The 21,464-nt window shown below is 45.6% G+C and overlaps 1 protein-coding gene across 4 annotated transcripts in view; it reads left to right on the top strand.

Moving 5' to 3' along the window:
• Nucleotides 1–19,085, top strand: part of TTC23 (tetratricopeptide repeat domain 23) — a 101,946-nt gene extending 82,861 nt beyond the window's left edge. For all 4 annotated transcript variants that reach the window (XM_059371658.1, XM_059371656.1, XM_059371657.1 and 1 more), the window contains 2 exons: nucleotides 17,766–17,848; nucleotides 18,730–19,085. In XM_059371658.1, the coding sequence (XP_059227641.1) occupies nucleotides 17,766–17,848; nucleotides 18,730–18,918 (272 nt within the window). In that variant the 3' untranslated portion in view covers nucleotides 18,919–19,085. The remainder of the gene's footprint in view (nucleotides 1–17,765; nucleotides 17,849–18,729) is intronic.
• Nucleotides 19,086–21,464: the final 2,379 nt, after the last annotated feature.

Raw genomic sequence — 21,464 nt, 5'->3', positions numbered from 1 at the left:
TTTGAGTTAATTTGAGCATCAGTTCTTTCAAGTTTTTCAGGTGTACTATTACATCATCTGCAAATACTTTTACTTTATGTTTTCCAATTCTTTTGCCTCTAATTGATTTCTCTTGTCTAATTGCATTGGCTCATACCTCCAGTACAATAAGTAATAGGCATTCTTGTTCTGATCTTAGTGGAAATATTTCTAATGATTCTTCATATAGTAGACGCTGTCTTTGGACTAAGGTTTATATATGTTATCATGATAAGGAAATATCTGTCAATTTCTATTTTCACGAATATTTTTTATTAGAAATCCCCAATATGGCAAAGGGAACGAGCATCAAAATTCAGGAGGTTCAGAGAATGCCCCTCAAAATCAATAAGAATAGGCCCACACCCCGTCACCTAATAGTAAAATTTACAAGTCTCAATGACAAAGAGAAAATCCTGAAAGCAGCCCGGGAAAAGAAGTCTGTAACATACAATGGTAAAAATATTAGATTGGCAGCTGACTTATCCACAGAGACCTGGCAGGCCAGAAAGAGCTGGCATGATATTTTCAGAGCACTAAACGAGAAAAACATGCAGCCAAGAATACTATATCCAGCTAGGCTATCATTGAAAATAGAAGGAGAGATTAAAAGCTTCCAGGACAAACAACAACTGAAAGAATTTGCAAATACCAAACCAGCTCTACAGGAAATATTGAAAGGGGTCCTCTAAGCAAAGAGAGAGCCTACAAGTGGTAGATCAGAAAGGAACAGAGACCATATACAGTAACAGTCACCTTACAGGCAATACAATGGCACTAAATTCATATCTCTCAATAGTTACCCTGAATGTGAATGGGCTAAATGCCCCTGTCAAAAGACACAGGGTATCAGAATGGATAAAAAAACAAAACCCATCTATATGTTGCCTCCAAGAAACACATTTTAAGCCCGAAGACACCTCCAGATTTAAAGTGAGGGGGTGGAAAAGAATTTACCATGCTAATGGACATCAGAAGAAAGCAGGAGTGGCAATCCTTATATCAGATCAATTAGATTTTAAGCCAAAGACTATAATAAGAGATGAGGAAGGACACTATATCATACTCAAAGGGTCTGTCCAACAAGAAGATTTAACAATTTTAAATATCTATGCCCCCAATGTGGGAGCAGCCAACTATATAAACCAATTAATAACAAAATCAAAGAAACACATCAACAATAATACAATGATAGTAGGGGACTTTAACACTCCCCTCACTGAAATGGACAGGTCATCCAAGCAAAAGATCAGCAAGGAAATAAAGGCCTTAAATGACACACTGGACCAGATGGACATCACAGATATATTCAGAACATTTCATCCCAAAGCAACAGAATACACATTCTTCTCTAGTGCACATGGAACATTCTCCAGAATAGATCACATCCTCGGTCCTAAATCAGGACTCAACCGGTATCAAAAGATTGGGATCATTCCCTGCATATTTTCAGACCACAATGCTCTAAAGCTAGAACTCAACCACAAAAAGAAGTTTGGAAAGAACCCAAATACATGGAGACTAAACAGTATCCTTCTAAAGAATGAATGGGTCAACCGGGAAATTAAAGAAGAATTGAAAAAAATCATGGAAACAAATGATAATGAAAATACAACGGTTCAAAATCTGTGGGACACAACAAAGGCAGTCCTGAGAGGAAAATATATAGCGGTACAAGCCTTTCTCAAGAAACAAGAAAGGTCTCAGGTACACAACCTAACCCTACACCTAAAGGAGCTGGAGAAAGAACAAGAAAGAAACCCTAAGCCCAGCAGGAGAAGAGAAATCATAAAGATCAGAGCAGAAATCAATGAAATAGAAACCAAAAAAACAATAGAACAAATCAACGAAACTAGGAGCTGGTTCTTTGAAAGAATTAATAAAATTGATAAACCCCTGGCCCGACTTATCAAAAAGAAAAGAGAAAGGACCCAAGTAAATAAAATCATGAAGGAAAGAGGAGAGATCACAACTAACACCAAAGAAATACAAACTATTATAAGAACATACTATGAGCAACTCTACGGCAATAAATTTGACAATCTGGAAGAAATGGATGCATTCCTAGAAACATATAAACTACCACAACTGAACCAGGAAGAAATAGAAAGCCTGAACAGACCCATAACCAGTAAGGAGATTGAAACAGTCATTAAAAATCTCCAAACAAACAAAAGCCCAGGGCCAGACGGCTTCCCAGGGGAATTCTACCAAACATTTAAAGAAGAACTAATTCCTATTCTCCTGAAACTGTTCCAAAAAATAGAAATGGAAGGAAAACTTCCAAACTCATTTTATGAGGCCAGCATCACCTTGATCCCAAAACCAGACAAGGATCCCACCAAAAAAGAGAGCTATAGACCAATATCCTTGATGAACACAGATGCGAAAATACTCAACAAAATACTAGCCAATAGGATTCAACAGTACATTAAAAAGATTATTCACCACGACCAAGTGGGATTTATTCCAGGGCTGCAAGGTTGGTTCAACATCCGCAAATCAGTCAATGTGATACAACACATCAATAAAAGTAAGAACAAGAACCATATGATACTCTCAATAGATGCTGAAAAAGCATTTGACAAAGTACAACATCCCTTCCTGATCAAAACTCTTCAAAGTGTAGGGATAGAGGGCACATACCTCAATATCATCAAAGCCATCTATGAAAAACCCACCGCAAATATCATTCTCAATGGAGAAAAACTGAAAGCTTTTCCGCTAAGGTCAGGAACACGGCAGGGATGTCCATTATCACCACTGCTATTCAACATCGTACTAGAGGTCCTAGCCTCAGCAATCAGACAACAAAAGGAAATTAAAGGCATCCAAATCGGCAAAGAAGAAGTCAAATTATCACTCTTCGCAGATGATATGATACTATATGTGGAAAACCCAAAAGACTCCACTCCAAAACTGCTAGAACTTATACAGGAATTCAGTAAAGTGTCAGGATATAAAATCAATGCACAGAAATCAGTTGCATTTCTCTACACCAACAGCAAGACAGAAGAAAGAGATATTAAGGAGTCAATCCCATTTACAATTGCATCCAAAACCATAAGATACCTAGGAATAAACCTAACCAAAGAGACACAGAATCTATACTCAGAAAACTATAAAGTACTCATGAAAGAAATTGAGGAAGACACAAAGAAATGGAAAAATGTTCCATGCTCCTGGATTGGAAGAATAAATATTGTGAAAATGTCTATGCTACCTAAAGCAATCTACACATTTAATGCAATTCCCATCAAAGTACCATCCATCTTTTTCAAAGAAATGGAACAAATAATGCTAAAATTTATATGGAACCAGAAAAGACCTCGAATAGCCAAAGGGATATTGAAAAAGAAAGCCAACGTTGGTGGCATCACAATTCCGGACTTCAAGCTCTATTACAAAGCTGTCATCATCAAGACAGCATGGTACTGGCACAAAAACAGACACATAGATCAATGGAACAGAATAGAGAGCCCAGAAATAGACCCTCAACTCTATGGTCAACTAATCTTTGACAAAGCAGGAAAGAATGTCCAATGGAAAAAAGACAGCCTTTTTAATAAATGGTGCTGGGAAAATTGGACAGCCACATGCAGAAAAATGAAATTGGACCATTTCCTTACACCACACACGAAAATAGACTCCAAATGGATGAAGGACCTCAATGTACGAGAGGAATCCATCAAAATCCTTGAGGAGAACACGGGCAGCAACCTCTTCGACCTCTGCCGCAGCAACATCTTCCTAGGAACAACGCCAAAGGCAAGGGAAGCAAGGGCAAAAATGAACTACTGGGATTTCATCAAGATCAAAAGCTTTTGCACAGCAAAGGAAACAGTTAACAAAATCAAAAGACAACTGACAGAATGGGAGAAGATATTTGCAAACGACATATCAGATAAAGGACTAGTGTCCAGAATCTATAAAGAACTTAGCAAACTCAACACCCAAAGAACAAATAATCCAATCAAGAAATGGGCAGAAGACATGAACAGACATTTCTGCAAAGAAGACATCCAGATGGCGAACAGACACATGAAAAAGTGCTCCATATCACTCGGCATCAGGGAAATACAAATCAAAACCACAATGAGATATCACCTCACACCAGTCAGAATGGCTAAAATCAACAAGTCAGGAAATGACAGATGCTGGCGAGGATGCGGAGAAAGGGGAACCCTCCTACACTGTTGGTGGGAATGCAAGCTGGTGCAGCCACTCTGGAAAACAGCATGGAGGTTCCTCAAAATGTTGAAAATAGAACTGCCCTATGACCCAGCAATTGCACTATTGGGTATTTACCCTAAAGATACAAATGTAGTGATCCAAAGGGACACATGCACCCGAATGTTTATAGCAGCAATGTCCACAATAGCCAAACTATGGAAAGAACCTAGATGTCCATCAACAGATGAATGGATAAAGAAGATGTGGTATATATACACAATGGAATACTATGCAGCCATCAAAAGAAATGAAATCTTGCCATTTGCAACAACATGGATGGAACTAGAGCGTATCATGCTTAGCGAAATAAGTCAAGCAGAGAAAGACAACTATCATATGATCTCCCTGATATGAGGAAGTGGTGATGCAACATGGAGGCTTAAGTGGGTAGAAGAAGAATAAATAAAACAAGATGGGATTGGGAGGGAGACAAACCATAAGTGACTCTTAATCTCACAAAACAAACTGAGGGTTGCCGGGGGGAGGGGGTTTGGGAGAAGGGGGTGGGATTATGGACATTGGGGAGGGTATGTGATTTGGTGAGTGCTGTGAAGTGTGTAAACCTGGTGATTCACAGACCTGTACCCCTGGGGATAAAAATATATGTTTATAAAAAAATTAAAAAAAAAATAGCAAATCTTATTAGTTAGCAACCCAGAAGAGAATAGAGTACCTCACCATGGCACCCACACAGTTCCTTGATGTTTTCATGGATAGCATTGCCTTTCATAGTGGTTTTGTAGACTGGATGAATCCAACATCCACTTTTGACTATCCTTGTGAATACTGAGTTGATAAAACTCATTTGGTCAAAGGTAATATATTTCTACCTATTTCTATGCAATTTCTAAATGCATTCTCCAAATAAACTCTCCGAAACACTGAAAAAAAAAAAAAAAGAAAGAAATAAGTGCTAGATTTTTATCAAAGACTTTTTCAGCATCAATGGAAATAATCATATGATTCTTTCTATATCACTTAATATGGTATATTTTATTATAATATTGAACCAACCTTGTATTCCTGGAATAAATCCCCATAGTCATATTGAACTACTTTTTCAGTGTAATGTTGATTTGTTTACTAACATTTATTTTAGGATTTTTTGCACCAGTATTGGTAAGTGATATTTGTTTAAGTAACAATGTTATATTTGCTTCATAAAAATAATTTGGAAATTTACCTTTATTTTCTATGCCTGAAGGAATTTATGCACACACTAAAACTATCTGGTCTTTGAAGGTTTGTACCCCTTGTGAAACTTTTTAGGCCTGGTGCTATTTTTGAATGACAGGGAATTTCTTGATAATCTTCTCTATTTCTGTATAAAAAATTGCTCTGTTGAAGCTTTCTATCTCCGATGAGGTCATTTTAGTGAACTGCATTTATCTATTTCACTATCATTTTCAGAATGATTTGCATGGAGATTTGTAATTTCATGAGTTTTTTAAATCTCTGCTTTTTTCATAGTTCTCTTCTCATTATAATTTCTTCATTTTTTATTTGGATTTCCTCACTTTTTCCATTGACTGAGTTAGTTAGTGGTTTGTCTATTTTGTCAGTTTTTCAAACTCCATAGGTCAATTGCCTTCCTATTCTGTTTCACTAATTTCTGATTTTATCTTTATTTATTCTTTTCTCGTGACTTATTTTGTTTTACTTTGTTGGAGTTTTTCCTTTTTGAATTGGGAATTGAACTCATTTGTTTTCATTTTTACCAAGAAAATGTTTTAGGCTCTGGCTTTTCCTTTTATTGCTTTAAATGTGTCTCATAAATTTTGTCATGTTGTGTTTTCATTACATGTATTAGTGTTAAAATGGGGAAATCCTGTTACCTCTAAGTAACATAACTGACCAAACCAAAAGAATTAACTTTAGTTCTGAGTGGGCTGCCCTATGCATTGAGCCTTCTTCTCTTCTTAGGACTTTTCTGAATCTGTGGCAGAAGGCATCAGATTTGGTAACATGCATGGTGCCTAGTTTTTAACAAGATGATACATATATCAATTATCACACTGTCAATGGTAGTTATCAGTCACCTTCTGTGCGCCAGTAGTTGTGCTCAGCAGACCTGGGGAAGAAACAATGATCAAGACAATTATGCTTCTTGTCTCCATGAGATCCAGTCTGAGGAGGAAGATATGTTAAACTAATCATTTGAGATAATCTAAACATTATACATGTGCCAAAGACATTATTGAGGGAAGACGGAGGAGGGAAGCTAAGATGGAAGTTGCCCTGGGCTTCTCCATCTTCCACTTCTGAGCTCATACTTATTGACTGATTGTTATATCCCCTGAACTGTGCTGAACGATTTACACATATTGACTTATTTAAGCCCTATCACAAGTTGAAGAGTCGATACCTCTACTTCAATTTTTTACAAAGACTTGAGTGTCTCAGCCTTGACTGCAAGGTCAGGAGTTGGCAGAGTGGGGCTTTGGCACCAAGAGGTACAGGCGAGGTGATCTATTCTGCACTTCTCCTGGTTCACCTCGGGCCTCTCAGCAAGATTTTGATTGAATGAGGACTTCCTATCCTTAAAAAAACATCTGGGAACCAGTGACCCGGTGGGGAGAATGTCAAGATCAGAAAAAGGAGTCTTTGGATTACCACTGACAGAAAACAGTCAAACCAGCTCAGATATAAAGGGGTATCTCTTGTCTTATGGTTTCCAGGGAAAGGCCAATAGGCAGATGATTAGCAAAGTAGGACATAGCTAAGCCTCAGGAGAATGTTCCAAGGCTATCTCTGTCCCAGACTCCTACCTGTTGTCATGGCCGTCTGCCTTCAAGATGGAGATCATGGCTGCCAGCCCTCCAGAGTTTTACTTCCTACCCCTGCACCATTTCCCAGTCACAGCTTGAAAGATGCTAAGGAAAGGGCTATAGACCTGACATGAAGTGCTCACCCTGGATCAATCAGCGGAGGCCAGGGCTTTGGTAGGATGTAAGAACATGGCGCCCTCATGGTGGCTGGCTGGCCCAGGGTGGAGATGGTGCAGGAAACAGTCCCATAGTCAGAAAACCTGAGACAGGGTCCCAGAGAGAGCCCCTCCCTGTTGTTGAAACACGTGCAATGGGTCCACTAGGCATCCAGTAGCTTCCTCCCTGAGAATGTTCCAGGCCGATGAGGGAGTTACAGATTGTAAACCCCCAACTGTGGTATCATGTGCTAAGTTCTCCAGGTCCACACCGAGATCTGTGGGAGGAAAGGGGCTTAGGGAAGGTGTCCACAGATAAGTAGTCCTAAAAAAGAGTGTAGCCCAACAGAGACAGGAATTCCCAGGTTGGAAATGGGGTGAAGAAGAAGTTCGGGGGTGAGAGAGTAAAGCCTCTTTAAAAAGCAAAAACTAGTTAGGGCCGACCATCTGGCAGGAAATCGTCTTGGAAAGACATGGGGGCAAGTCTCGGCAGCCATGTTTGTAGGTTAAGGGGCTGAGACGTGATCCTTTAAGCAGGGGTCCCAAACAATGGCCAGTGCACTGTCTGTGTTTATGTCATTACAGTTAAGGATACAAGCCAAGTTAAAAATGGTGTTTACAGATAGTCATAAAACCTGTCATCATTTTATAAGTGATCGTCAATCAGTTGGAGTATAGGGAACATTAACTGAGCCCTCACTAAGGAAGTCTTAACCTGTACCAAAAAAGAAACCTATTCTCCTGAGTAAAACTAGATTCCAAAAACACCTACCTGTAATTTCACTGATAAAACAAACTCGAGGAAGTTTGCTCCCCCTCTTGTTCTGTACGTGCCTACACAGTAAGCCTCCATTTTTGTCTCTCTATGTAGAGACAAAAACCCGCAATATTTACCGTGTGGCCCTTTGCAGAAGAAGTTTTCTGAACATTGCCTTAAGCAGCTAGGAGCCATGAAGGGAGTTGTAAGCAGGCCACCACAGGTCTATATTTGTACTTTGGATTTAAAAAAAAGAGAGAGAAATTATAGTGAGGACCGTGTGGAGAACGGACTGGAATGGGCCAAGAATCAAAGGCAAGAGGCTTGAGGAAGACAAGAAACCTCTGTGAAATGGTAGTAATAGCAACGCCCAGACTTCCTTTCCCCCACATTGTGCCGGGGATGGACGGAAGGGAGGGCAGAGAGGAGGTTGCTTTCAGGAGCAAAGGATCCAGCGGGGCTCAGGGGGCCACAGAGCCCCGGAGGAGGAGAGGGCAGAGCTCTCCTGGCCGAGGCACTGCCTGCCCTTGGGAGACTCTGCTGTGATTCCTCTTCTGAGGGTTTAGCCTGGTCACTCAACTCTGGGCCGGGGAGGGACCCCAGGAGTGGGGGGAGCTGGCAAACTTGAGTAGGAGCCACACGAACCTTCATGAGGACCCCGCTGTCCCCCGTGGGGCGGAGCAGGTACCACGACCAACCTCAGACTCAGGGCCAGGCTGGCTGCTGCCCAAAGTGGTTCGTACATCGTTCCTCATCCTCACAGCCCTGTATGTCAGACCTTAGGAGCCCTGTCTTCAAGGGAAGGGGCTGAGCTGCCTGGAAACAAGTGAGTTTTACATGGGCAGGTTCATCTTAAGTAAGGTTCACCAAGCATGGGGACTTAAAGCCCTGCATGAGGGTGACTTTCTGAATCCGACTCTGGGGCAGGGGTCCCAGGCCCCAGGGATCTGCATTTTAGCTTCTGGGAGAAGGTTGAGATCACTGCTCTGGGCCCCATGCCCACCCACAGGGCTTAAGATCAGGTCAGCCTCGAGACACTGTCAGGCTTCATCGCTCCCGAAGGCTTCCCTGGACGTCAGTGACATTTTCTCCCTTCAGTCTGGCCTCATTAACCATCAGTCCCGAACACCATGACTTTGACATTTTAAAGCTATCGGGCCATCTGCCAGAATGCAGGAAGAAAGGGTTGAAACTTGTGTCTGTTGGTCACGTGGGCTGTGGTCCACGCAGTCCTCACTGCCCCTCCCCTGCTTATGCCCATCTGAGGACAGGACTGGCCATGCTGTGAACGTTGGGGCACGGACACAAGACGTGAAACACGCCCTGCACATCTGCCCGCTGCTGAGCCCGGCTTTCCCAGTTGCCGTACTTGGCACTGGGCTCTGTGGAGCCGGCGGCAGGTTTCTAAACCTCCCGGCCGAGAGCTTCTCTCCTTTTTATCACAACAACAGCTGTATCCCCCACATTGTCAACTCTGGAACAGGAATCCAGTGAACACTGGCTTTTCCAGATGTGCCCTCCTGGGCTGAATGGCCCTGGGCACGGTCCTGTGGGCCTGGACAAAACAGGAAGGCAAGAGAAACAAAGCAGACCGTGGGATTAAATTACCGAGAGGAAAACCATATTATTGATCTGTTTTTCAAAGGCATCTGCCTGCAGGGTGCAAAGGGAGAAATCTGTTGGCTCCAGATGGAAATTTCCACAGCAAAAGTTCTAAGCGCTTTTGCAACATAGAGCCCTGGTTTGATTCTAGGATGGGTGTCACTGCCATCATTTTCACCCCGGTGAAAAGCTGCAAAAAAAGCATTCCTGGGGCGCCTGGGTGGCTCAGTGGGTTAAAGCGTCTGCCTTCGGCTCGGGTCGTGATCCCAGGGTCCTGGGATCGAGCCCCGCATCCGGCTCTCTGCTCAGCGGGGAGCCTGCTTCCTCCTCTCTCTCTCTGCCTGCCTCTCTGCCTACTTGTGATCTCTGTCAAATAAATAAAATCTTTAGGAAAAAAAAAAAAAGCATTCCTAAAGACTGTCTCCCAGGTCAGTAGTCTCTCAGGACTCACCCTGGACCCAGGGACAGGGTGGAGTTGGGGTAGCCAGTCCCCTAGTGAGTACTGTCCTCATCAGGGGTCAGTCCACTGCCTGACCACCTCACAGCTCCCAACAGTAAACATTTCCATAAAAGAATCACGCGATGTTACGTGACCCCTGACCCACTATGATGAATCAATTGAAGAAAGGTGGAGGAAAATGGTTTTTACTCATAGGTTGTAGATGAGAAAGCCATCCCTGGAAGGGTCTTGTGTGGTCATGGATTAAGACCCTAGATCAGCCGTTTCTCCAGCCGGCCAAGCACCCAGAACTTTCTGGTTGACAGCTGTCTTTTATACATAATTCACGCATTGTCATTCCGTCCGCAGACCACCGAGTTTTACTTTCCCATTAGCCTGTGTGGTGTTTTCCTGGTTGCCCCGGATACCAGGAAATCCAGAGCACCTTTGGAGTCCCCACACAGCCCCATGTTAGCCACACTGTTTTCAGGTGTGGTCTTGTTTATTTGTCCTTGATCCTGACTTTCCTAACGGTCACTGACTAAACCCATCGCCGGGCTGCGGCAGGTCCCCTCCAGTCCTTTTTGGGAAGAGAGGAAGTTCATGCCGTGAATTTCACATCAAAAAAATCCTGTTCCAAAAAAAAATCCTGTTCTTGGGTTGAGAAGCATGCTGGAAGACGTTCCAAGCGCTCCTTTGTCCAAGCTGTTTGTAAGTCAGTTGATGCGGTATAACCGTGGGAGCCGATGGTGGAAGAGATCAAGGTCATCCGGTTTTGACCTTATGTGGGGGAAAGGTGGAGCCTCCCTTGCAGGCTGTAGGCTAGGTGGGAATGAGAGAAGTCCACCAGCTGCCAGGAAGGGGCCCCATGAGGACAGTCCACGCACAGCACTCCTCCACTGTCGCTGTCCCTTAGAAAACAGGGACAGCCCCACTCAAGGCTACGTTTGCTGTGGAAAGCACCTCAGTTAGGAGAACTATTGCTTGTGGGATGCTTAGTGTCTTCAAAGTCCCTAAACTGGCCTCGGAGTCTGGAGGGCGCAGAACTGGGGGTTCTAGCGAACTGTCAGAGCCCCACTAGAGGAGGGACAACTAGAGGATGCCGAGTTTATGGGTGTATGGCCAGCGATAGAGGGAAAGGCAAACTCTCCCATGGAAGTTCAGCATGACCTTAAACAAGTGGAAAGAGTGATGGTCAGGAGTAGCTGATGTGAGGGGCTCCTGGGTGGCTCAGTTGGTGAAGCGTCTGCCTCTGGCTCAGGTCATGATCCTGGGGTGCTGGGATCGAGTCCCGCGTTGGGCTTCTTGCTCAGTGGGGAGCCTGCTTCTCCCTCTGCCTGTTGCTCTCTCTCTATGACAAATAAGTAAATAAAATATTTTAAAAATATATTTAAAAAAGAAATGGCTGGTGTGACCGCACCGGTTCAGGAAGGACCCAGGTGACACGGCTGAGCTCCACATCAAGAGGGAAACCAGCCCCGAAAAGTCAGCCCAAGGGGGTTAGCTTGAAGAGGGTCCAACCTCTTGCTCTCTCTGGCGCTGAAACGGGCAAGTCCGGCTTCTGTACAAAAAGCTGGCTGCCTTGCCTGACACGTGGGTGCGCAGCAGGACCCCCCATGCTAGCGAGTCCCGCTGACGCGTTTGTCCTCAAATATTTGTGTTGCAGCTGTCCTGGAGAAAGATGATGGTAGCTTGCTCCAAGACAGTGGCCAGGGGATGGAGCAAAGTCGTGGGGGAGTCGAGGGATGTCGATAAGGATGTAGAAGCCACGGCACATGGCAGCTCGGAGGTGAGGAGTGAGGGAGACAGGGATGCCGTGAACACTTCCTAGGGGGGCACTCAGTGGACACTCAGGGAGAGCTTTGCGGATGGGGTCCACTCTCGGCAGCTGTGTGAGTGGCAGTCCATGGGCCCCCCCTTTCTTCCTCATCTCCCTCCCTGCTCCTGGGGCCCCTGGTCCCACTTTAGCTGTCCTTGTGTCATGGGAGGCTTCCTGCCCACCTGTGCAGCAGGTGGGGCTCAGAATTAGTGGGTCTCCAGGTCAGGGAGCTGCAGGGGGGTGTGCTTGCATGATGTGTGCGTGTGTGTGTGTGTGTGTGTGTACCTGAGAGAGAGAGAGAGAGAGAAGGAGAGAAGAACAGAGAAGGGGAATCAGTATCCTTCCTCAAACACTTCCCAGCCCTCCTTCCTGGGAACCCCCACCCCCCGACAGCCCTTCACAGGGCTGACTCCCCCCCATCTTGCAGGTCTCAACTCACATGTCACCTCATGAAGGCCTTCAGCCTGCCCCTCTCTGCTGTGTCACTGAGGGGGACACAGGGTGGCAGATGGCGGGAGCTCTGCAAACACCTGCCACAGGAACGAGCGGCCACGGAGGATGATGCGGGCCCAGTGAGGGCAAGGCTGGTTCCCGGGTAGGGCTCGGGTGTGCCCCTGTTTCTGCAGGAAAAATGCCAGCTGGGGAATTGTGTTCCGGTTTGTCCTTTCGGTTCTCCCAAGGTCATCATTTGAGTAAATCACTTCTGCCTCCCTGGTAAAGATTCGTCCGTGAAAGCCTATTTGTGTTTTTCTAAACCTTGAAGACCTTTCGCCCTTCCACATGTTTTGGGTTCTGATATCTTTTTTTTCTTAATACCAGCCTTGAGAACTGACATGAACACAGAGGCACAGGTCGTGAGTTTCTGGGTAATTCTCCGCCACAGGCAGGGAGTATCTCCTTTGACGGATAACGTGTTAAGAGGAGTAGTGACTTCATATCGTGAGAGTCGTTCTTTACAAACGTACCTTTCCCTGGCTTTGTTCTTCATTTCATATAAAGACAAAACACATGTGTTAGCATGACAGGCTTGGCATGGACCCTTACCAGGCGGGGCAAAGCCTTGCGGCTGGCTCTTCAGCTGATGGCCTTGCTGCCTGGCCTCTCTTAGTGAGGAGGACATGTCCCATCAGCGATTCCATTGTCTGACGTTCCCTGATAAGAAGGGTGAGGCAGCTTCTAGGACTTAAGGCAGGAGGTTGATGGAGGAAGGGAGGGCTAAGCACCCCCACAATCCAGTTCTGCTGGGAAATAAAGGAATGGCCTTGCAGACGGTCAGAACAAATGAGTTGCTTCAGAGACGCTCATAAATAGGTAAACAGAGATTCTGGCCCAAACCAGATAGGCTTCTTTGTGAGTTAGGGTAGTTCGCTGTTGGGGTTTTCTGAAGCCCAAGTAGACTGAGTCAGCTAACCTCCATGCCAGACCTGCCCCTGCCAAGCCACCCCCCCCGCAACCACACTGGGAAGGGCACGAGCTCCGGGGCCCAGAGGTAGACCAGAGCTAGGAAGACACCAACCGATGGCTCCTATCCCCGCTGCTTTGTCTCAGGGGCCCCTTAGGAACCTAGCTCTCCAAACTCAGTCACTTCAAAAAGACTTTTTTTCAATTCCACATCAAATGCTTAAGGTTGTTTCTAAATGACCTCGGCAACCAGGAATGACTAAGCGAAGTAGCCCTTAGCCAACATCACTCTTGCAACTACTGAATTTGCCTGGTTTCGGAGGGCGAAGGTTTATCATGCTGCACCCACCAGGAAGCTCCCTTGCTGGAGGTTTCGGTATCGTCCAGCCGTGTCTTTGGGCTCCATATAGTCTGAGTTCAGAGGGGTATTTACAATGAGTGGCTCCCAGTAGGTTTAGTGAACAACCTATTGACCCGGTCTCTGTCGATGTCTATCTTTTTAACAAAAGAATCGAAACACCTATTTCACACAAAAATGCTTAAACAAATTTAGCTAAGGGGAGCACAACATTGAGAAATTGAATTTACGTTTCTTAGATAAATATGTGGTTATATAAACATTTTCTAGCAAGGGTCGGAGAGGGGTTATTTCACTCTTCTAAAAAGGTAGCTCTTGGAGACTATTCCAGCTCATGGGTGAATGATTCTTTCCTGACGTGGCGTCTGGTTTGGTGTCGGTGGGAGCTGTCCTTGTAAAGGAGATTAGGCAGGGGCTGAGGACCCATTTCCCTCTCTTAGTTGGCAACACTTTACATCTCTTCTCGCTTCAGCTAGAATTTGGAGCAGATCTTCTTAATGAGGATAAGTAGCCTTTATAAAAATCTATTAATGCCAGGAAGAGAAGAGTCTTGACTACCGGGGGTCTAGGGAGTAGGGATGGGGATGGGGGGGCTCACCTCTCTTGGGCTTGAGTATTGATTATGACCCTCTCTCCTACCTCTAGTCTCTCTACAAACATTTTCCCCGGGAAAAAGGATCAGAACCCGAGGTCTAGAATGGAGGTCGCAGGTTAAACCAGTGAGAATTTGTCTAAGCTCTGTCAATTGCCATGTCATTGTTCCCAGGAATCTGTGACTATTTAGCTAGTAGGATGTCTTTCCCTAGGGATGAGGGGCCAGGGAGAAACTTCGGGAACCAAAGGGGTAGGATGGAAATTCCTCCTGACTTTTGGATTTTGGAGGCCATCTGTTAAGGCAGGGTAAATGGAGACCTCAGACTGTCTCAAATAATTATTATAATGTCAGTAAAATTCTAATGTCACGGTGAACGAGTTAGCACCAAGGCATATTGACATCCGCTCATCTCAAAATGAGTTGCATCGGGGGCACTCATAAATATGTAAACAGAGGAGTCGGGTGGGTTTAAAATTAGACCTGATCTTTTACACTGAGTTAAGGTATTTCTGGCCACATAGGAGAAAATGAAGTCCATTCTGGCAAAAATGTTAGCCCTGGACAAACCATAAGTGACTCTTAATCTCACAAAACAAACTGAGGGTTGCTGGGGGGGGGGGGGTTAGGGAGAAGGGGGTGGGATTATGGACATTGGGGAGGGTATGTGCTTTGGTGAGTGCTGTGAAGTGTGTAAACCTGGTGATTCACAGACCTGTACCCCTGGGGATAAAAATATATGTTTATAAAAAATAAAAAATTAAAAAAAAAAATGTTAGCCCTGGATGGAGGCCTCTTACTGCCAAGCCAGAGGGAGGGGAAAGCTTGCTTGCTTCCTGCTTACAATCCCTTCCTGAGCACAGTCTCTGCCGGGGCCCTGCTTGGAGACGCCCCCAGGCTTCCAACAGCGGGGAGCCACGGAGGAGAGGAGGGCTGGAAGTGTTCCCATCAAGTGTCGTGGGTGTCGATGAAACCCATCCCCAAAAGCAGTACAGAACTTTCTCAGGTTCCTGCATTTCCCAAGTTCACAGTTTATCTGTGGATTAAAGCAGTATTGGCTGAACCCCGTGGAGTGAGCAGCACGTTGCCTAGGCCGGACCTGGCCATGGCCCCAGTGCAGATTCAGAATGGCTGGGGCTTGCTGGATGGAGGGGGTGGATTTTGGAGAATTTGGATCATCTGCTAAATGGAATAACAGAACCAGGATGCTAATTCCTGGTGTTACATAATTCAGCCAACAGAATGACGATCTGTTATTTTAAAAGAGAACCCTGTCATAGCTTCGTCTAATAATATTTCTTTCCTCCAGAAGACAGCCCGGCTCTCAGATTCCAGAACCACTTTCTCAGTTCCTCAGATTGAACCAAACATTCAGACAGTTTTGATATTTTCCACATCTTACAAAGACAAAGCATTTTGGCTGCTTGCATTTGAATTTTCTCGAAGACCTAAAAACGGTTGGCAGATCAGAACGAATAAACAGTCTTCAGTACAAAGTCCTCAAACCCTCACACTTTTTTTTGACTCAAGCTGTTACCATGTAGAAAAACCAATTTAATATTTTAAAAATATCAAATATTTCAGATATGCAGAAAAGCATGAAGAATGTAACAAACACCTTTGAGCTCATTAATTCAACAAAAGCAATAAGACATGACCCTACAGTTGAAGTCCCCACTCTTCCCTTTCCCCACCCCACTTCCAGATGACCACTGTCCTGAATTTGATATCATTCCCAAGTTTTCTTAATTATTTTACTATGGCCTTGCTTCACGTGTTTCTTAAGCTTCATATAAATGATATACGTAATATATATTCTATTAATATACAATATATAATGCATTCATCTGTAGTTTGCTTTTTTTGGTCTATGATCATGAGATTCATCTGCATGTGGACACATACAAGCACATCAAAAATCTATATGATACTTTACGAATACAGTACATCTATGTCACAATTTACCTATCCATGACTAAATATTGCCTAGTTGTTCTAAAAAGTGGTCATACCAATTTCAACACCCACAATCAATTTTTTAAAAAGCTTTTCTTGCTTAATACCTTTGACAGAGCTTGGTATTATCATGATCAGGCTAGGACTTTTGCAATGTAATAGATGAAGGGACAACCTCATTGAAGTTTTAGTTTGCGCTTCTGAATACTAGTGAGCTTAGGTGTGTTTATTAGCCACTTAGTTTTCAACTTGTTTGAATGATATGTTTATGTCTTGATTATTTTCTATTGGTAGGTTGCTTTTCCTATACCTTATAGGAATTCTTTGTGTGTTCTTAATACTAATCCCTTCTCAGTATTGTGCGAGTATTTTCCCTCATTGTCTTTTGTCCTCTCCCTCTTTGTGCTTTGCCTAAGGTGAATTTTGGTGCATAGATGTTTTGAATTTTAATACAGTTAAATTTTATCAGTCTTCTACTTTTGGTTTGTCTGGGTTTTGTTTAAGAAATAATTCCATGGGGCGCCTGGGTGGCTCAGTGGTTTGGGCTGCTGCCTTCAGCTCGGGTCATGATCTCAGGACCCTGGGATCGAGCCCCGCATCGGGCTCTCTGCTCCGCAGGAAGCCTGCTTCCCTCTCTCTCTCTCTCTCTCTCTGCCTGCCTCTCTGCCTACTTGTGATCTCTGTCTGTCAAATAAATAAATAAAATCTTTTAAAAAAATAAAAGAAAGAAATACTTCCATGCCTCAAGATGATAAAGATAAATCTTCGATGCTTTCATCCGGAAGTTCCACTTATTTTCCAGTTCAGTTCTTGCCCCTAGATCCTTCAGGGCCACTTCTGTCATCTCTCAAGTGTTGGATCCTCTTCTGTGTCCTATAGATCTATTTTTCTATCTCTGGATGAAAACCATTTTTGGGTTTTGGCCATTTGGGAGCACAACTTTCATCTTTATCCTTTCCTTGAGTTTTCCCTTGCCTGGTCCAGGCAACCAAATGGCAACCCAGTATGGAGAGGGGAGAAGTCAAGCCAGAGCTAGCCCTGGGTAAAGACATAGGCTGAACAGTTAACTGCTAAGAAATTATTGTATAGTAATGAATATAAAAATCGCATGTAAGATAAAGCATTTTTTAACAACAACAAGCAAAAGCATTAAAAAACTTTTCTAGGCTATTATAAGCCTCATTTTATTTATTTTTTTTAAAGATTTTTTCTTTATTTATTCGACAGACAGAGATCACAAGTAGGCAGAGAGGCAGGTGAGCGGGGTGGGGGGAGGCAGGCTCCCCACTGTGCAGAGAACCCAATGTGGGACTCGATCCCAGGACCCTGAGATCATCACCTGAGCTGAAGGCAGGGGCTTAACCCACTGAGCCACCCAGGCGCCCCAAGGCTCATTTTAAAATGCAAACTAGAGGCCATCCCCAGTCAATAACAATGCTGTTACCTTATTTTCTAAAATGATTATAAACATAGTTTGCATACAGCTTGTCCCAGGGAGTTCTGTGAAATAATGTTAAAACTTTACATGTGTTTCCTAGATCCCTCAGAGGATCCAAATTGAAGGTGAGGCATGGGTCTTTATTCCATTCAAGAGAGACTTGTTTTTCCTGCAAAACGCTCGTAGTGGCACTTGTATGACCTCATGATTACTACTTGGTGTCCTGCAGTGTCTTCAGATTCAGACCCTCTTGTACGGAGCGCAGGACAAGAGGACTCTGGCCACCCAGCAGACGGTGGACGTCCTGTCCAAGTGAGTTTGTTTCCACTTACACTGTTTTCTTTGCCGTTCTGATCTCAAAGGAAGCTGGTTCTATAAGGGTCTGTAGAGCTTTCCGTGGAAAGTTTTACTAACTGACTTCCCGTAACTCACCAACTGGGCAGGACCCGTGGTTCCTTTGAAAACCCAGCTGTAAAATAGCTCCCTTGCCCAGATACTAAGAAGAAATTAGCTCTTGAATCGTGTCAGAAACACATACTAGGATTCTCCCTCCTGGAGATTAGCGCCTGCCCATCCTCTCTCCTGCTGGAAGAGAAAGGCACAGTGTGCTGTAGGTTGGCCTGCTAGCGGCCTGCTTTGGCTTCCCTTCATTCTCAGGGTGCCTGTCAGGGTTGAGGGAGGGGGTGCCGCGCTGAAAGCCCTCTGACTTCTCCATGAAGGCTGATTCCAAGTCTTTCTCAGCCTGTGAGCAGGGAACAGGCCGCACCCTCACAGAGCCTGGGTGGCTCAGAGCCTGTGGGCAGATTGCCAAGGAAAGATCTTGAGAGCATGGAAGACAAGGAGGCATCCAGCAGGGGGCACTGTCTCCAGGCTGACCCCCTGAGCCAGGGACCCCTTTAGCCCTGAGCCAGCAAGTCCTCCAGTCCCAAACTCTCTGCCTGTGTTCCGCTCACTGAGCCAGCCAAGGGCTGATTCTCTCAGCACAGTGACAGTGGTCGTGAGGAATTAGAAAGCAGGAGAAAAAAAATCCCGTGCCAGGATTCTCTTCTATCATCCCTCCCCAGGACCCTTGAGGACTTGTAGCTCAGCAACTGCGAGGCTCCCCTTCACCGCGGCAAGGGCTGGGCCTGGTGGGGGAACCGTGAGGAGGTCTGAGGGACACCACACTCACCTCACCTTCTGCTCCTTTGCAGGACCCCAGAGGTGGCGGTGAAGTCCAGGCAGGCCCCAAAAGCCAAACCAGCGTTCTACACGGGCATGGCCCAGCACACTGTGCTGGGGAAGGCCAGGCCCAACATGGCAGACTGAGACCACCGCACCCCCCCAACTCCCCTCCCCGCAGAGAGAGCTTTGGTCACGCTTGGGCGCTGACACTGAGGTGACCTCTCAACCTCTCCAGCAGGAAGATGGAATTGGACAGACTGTCAGGGCTGTTTGCTCCCGCAGGCCCCAGATATTGCGGATTTCCTGCGGGCCGCATTTTGACTGTGGACACCCTTGGGAGTGATCTGGTGCTTCTATAAAGAATTTTTCTTTTTTTACCGCCCAACTGGTTTTTCTTGCCAACAAAATTTTTTACCCATCAGCCCTACTGGGGCTGCAAAGCCTCTCTTCACAAGTTGACAACCTCTGGTGTGTGATTACAGGGTACGGCACCTGTGCATAGAGAGCCCCTGGCCTAGACCTGGAGTCAGATTTGGAGCAATAACATTCTGGAAAAAGCCCCCCTTCTTACAGGAAGATAATAGGGATTGAAAATAAAATGCTAATGAGAGGAATCTTGGAAGTGCTGGGGTTGATGTTTTGAAAATGAAGCCTGCCTCAGAGTTGTTTGGAGCCTAGAGAGGGGCAGGAGGAAGCTTCTCTTTACTTGTGCAGTCATTCACCAAACGGGGCTGAACATCCGTTGAGAGCTGGGGACACAACAGTAACCAAGACACAATGTCCCTGTCCCCTCAGATCTTGCCCCACCAACATGCACGCAGCACTAAACATAATGGTGAGATTGGTAACAGAGGGAAAGAGCCCAGTAAAGCGAGGCAGGGAGTGAATGGTGGTAAATGGGCTAGAGGTCAGGAGAGGCAGGGTAAGGGAGTGAGGGCAGCTGAGCAGGAGTGAGGCTGGCCTGGAGAGGCTGCGGGGGAGGGCCACTGACTCCCTGGTCTCTACTCTGGGCAGAAGAAACATGGCTGCCCTCTGGAGATTTTTTTTTTTTTTTTCCAAGTCGGTGCAGCCCGTGGCCCCCTGCTCCCCTGGCTTTCTCTGGGTTCAACATGTGAGGTGGGGAGGATGGAGTGGGACAAGCGCTCGTGTCCCACAGTGGTCCTCAGTCTCCTGCGGGGGCTGGGGGAAGCCATCACCACTCGAGAATGGAAGAGCAGAGTGGGAAATTTTGAGCACTTCCCTTCACACCATCAGCAATGAGAGCCAGTGCTGGATACAGGGCAGAGTACGCAGTGGGTGGGAATGGGCTGTGGGCGGCACTGCTCCTGCTCCTTCCCACCCTCATCCCATGGACCGTGGCCCAGCTGGGCCAGTGGCTAAGATGGCAGCGGGATGTGGCCCAGACCCCCATCCTCTCCAGCACCCAGTGGGAAACCCAGAGCCACTCTGGTTCCAATTGTGCAGGATGCTGCCTCAAGAATTGATGGGGGAAATAAACCCAAAAGGTCATGACAGGGCAGAGAGAGAGGCAGGGTCCCCAGTCCCCTTTGGAAATTGTGACAGCTGCCCACCCCAGCCACCCCTACTGGTACCCACTCACCCAGACAGACCTGCAGTGGGATGAAGTCACGAGGCGTGGTCACCCCTCACCAAGTGTCCCATCTGATTGAAGACATGGTTTCAACGTGGATGGTGGACTAGGCATTTTGAATATATACCACACTGGAGTTGGCCAAGGACTGAACGTGTACGTCCAAAATTCCTGATGATGCCCTAACCCTCAGTGTGAAAATGGGGGGCTTCTGGGAGGTGATGAATATGTGAGAGTAGAGCCCCATGGATGGGATTAGTGCCCTGATCAAAAGGGACACGAGACACGATCACTGTCTCCACCACGTTAAGACCCCACAAGATGACCATCAGGCAAAGCGGACAGACAACCCCAACCAGGCACCGAATCCACCAGCACCTTGATCTTCAACTTCCGGCCCCCAGAACTGGGAGAAATAAATGTCCATTGTGTGAGCCTCCCAATCTATGCTGTGGCCGCAGCCCGGGCACACAGGAGTCCACGCTGGGCTTCTGGGGGAAAAAACAGTGAATTCTTATGGGACTTCTTCCTTTCTGCCTTTCTTGGAGGATAAAGTCTTGGGGTCATAGAAACTAAAATGCGTTTTAAATAATAGCATCCCTACCCCAGGAAAGAATGAATTTAGGAATGGCCCGCCCAAACATCTCTTGTCCATTAAATGTGTTAACTTCAGCAGGAGAGGAAGACTATAGATATTTGTGGTCTTCGTGGTAAAAAGTTATACACAGGTAAGTGTATCTAAAAACTCTTCTGTGTCTCAAACAGTTGCAAGTTTTTCAAGCATCTAAGAAACAGCCATGATTTACTAACCTCTCCAGTCTACACTGGGTTCACTGGGTGAACCAACCATGCTGGTGTGCCTCGGGCTGTCCTGGTTTTAGCACTGAATGTCCTATGTCCTGGGAGACACCTCCATCCCAGGCAACAGTGGGATGGTGGTCACCCTACGGCACTAGCCTTCCAGGCTGGGACGACCACATTCTTACCACAGACTGTCCGTCTGTATTTGGATACAAGCCATCTGGGTTTTGCTCTGTCTGCCATGCTTTCTAGTTCTGTGTGAACAATGCCAAGTTCTAATTCAGGTAAGGGACTGGACCTTCTCAGACAGAGTCTCCCCAGTGAATCTGTACCACTACTTAAAAAAAAAAAAAAAAAAAACTACCATGCATG

Source organism: Mustela nigripes, chromosome 13 (assembly GCF_022355385.1).
Source record: "Mustela nigripes isolate SB6536 chromosome 13, MUSNIG.SB6536, whole genome shotgun sequence".
Taxonomy (NCBI): Eukaryota; Metazoa; Chordata; class Mammalia; order Carnivora; family Mustelidae; genus Mustela; species Mustela nigripes.
This window is presented reverse-complemented; position numbering and strand designations above follow the sequence as displayed.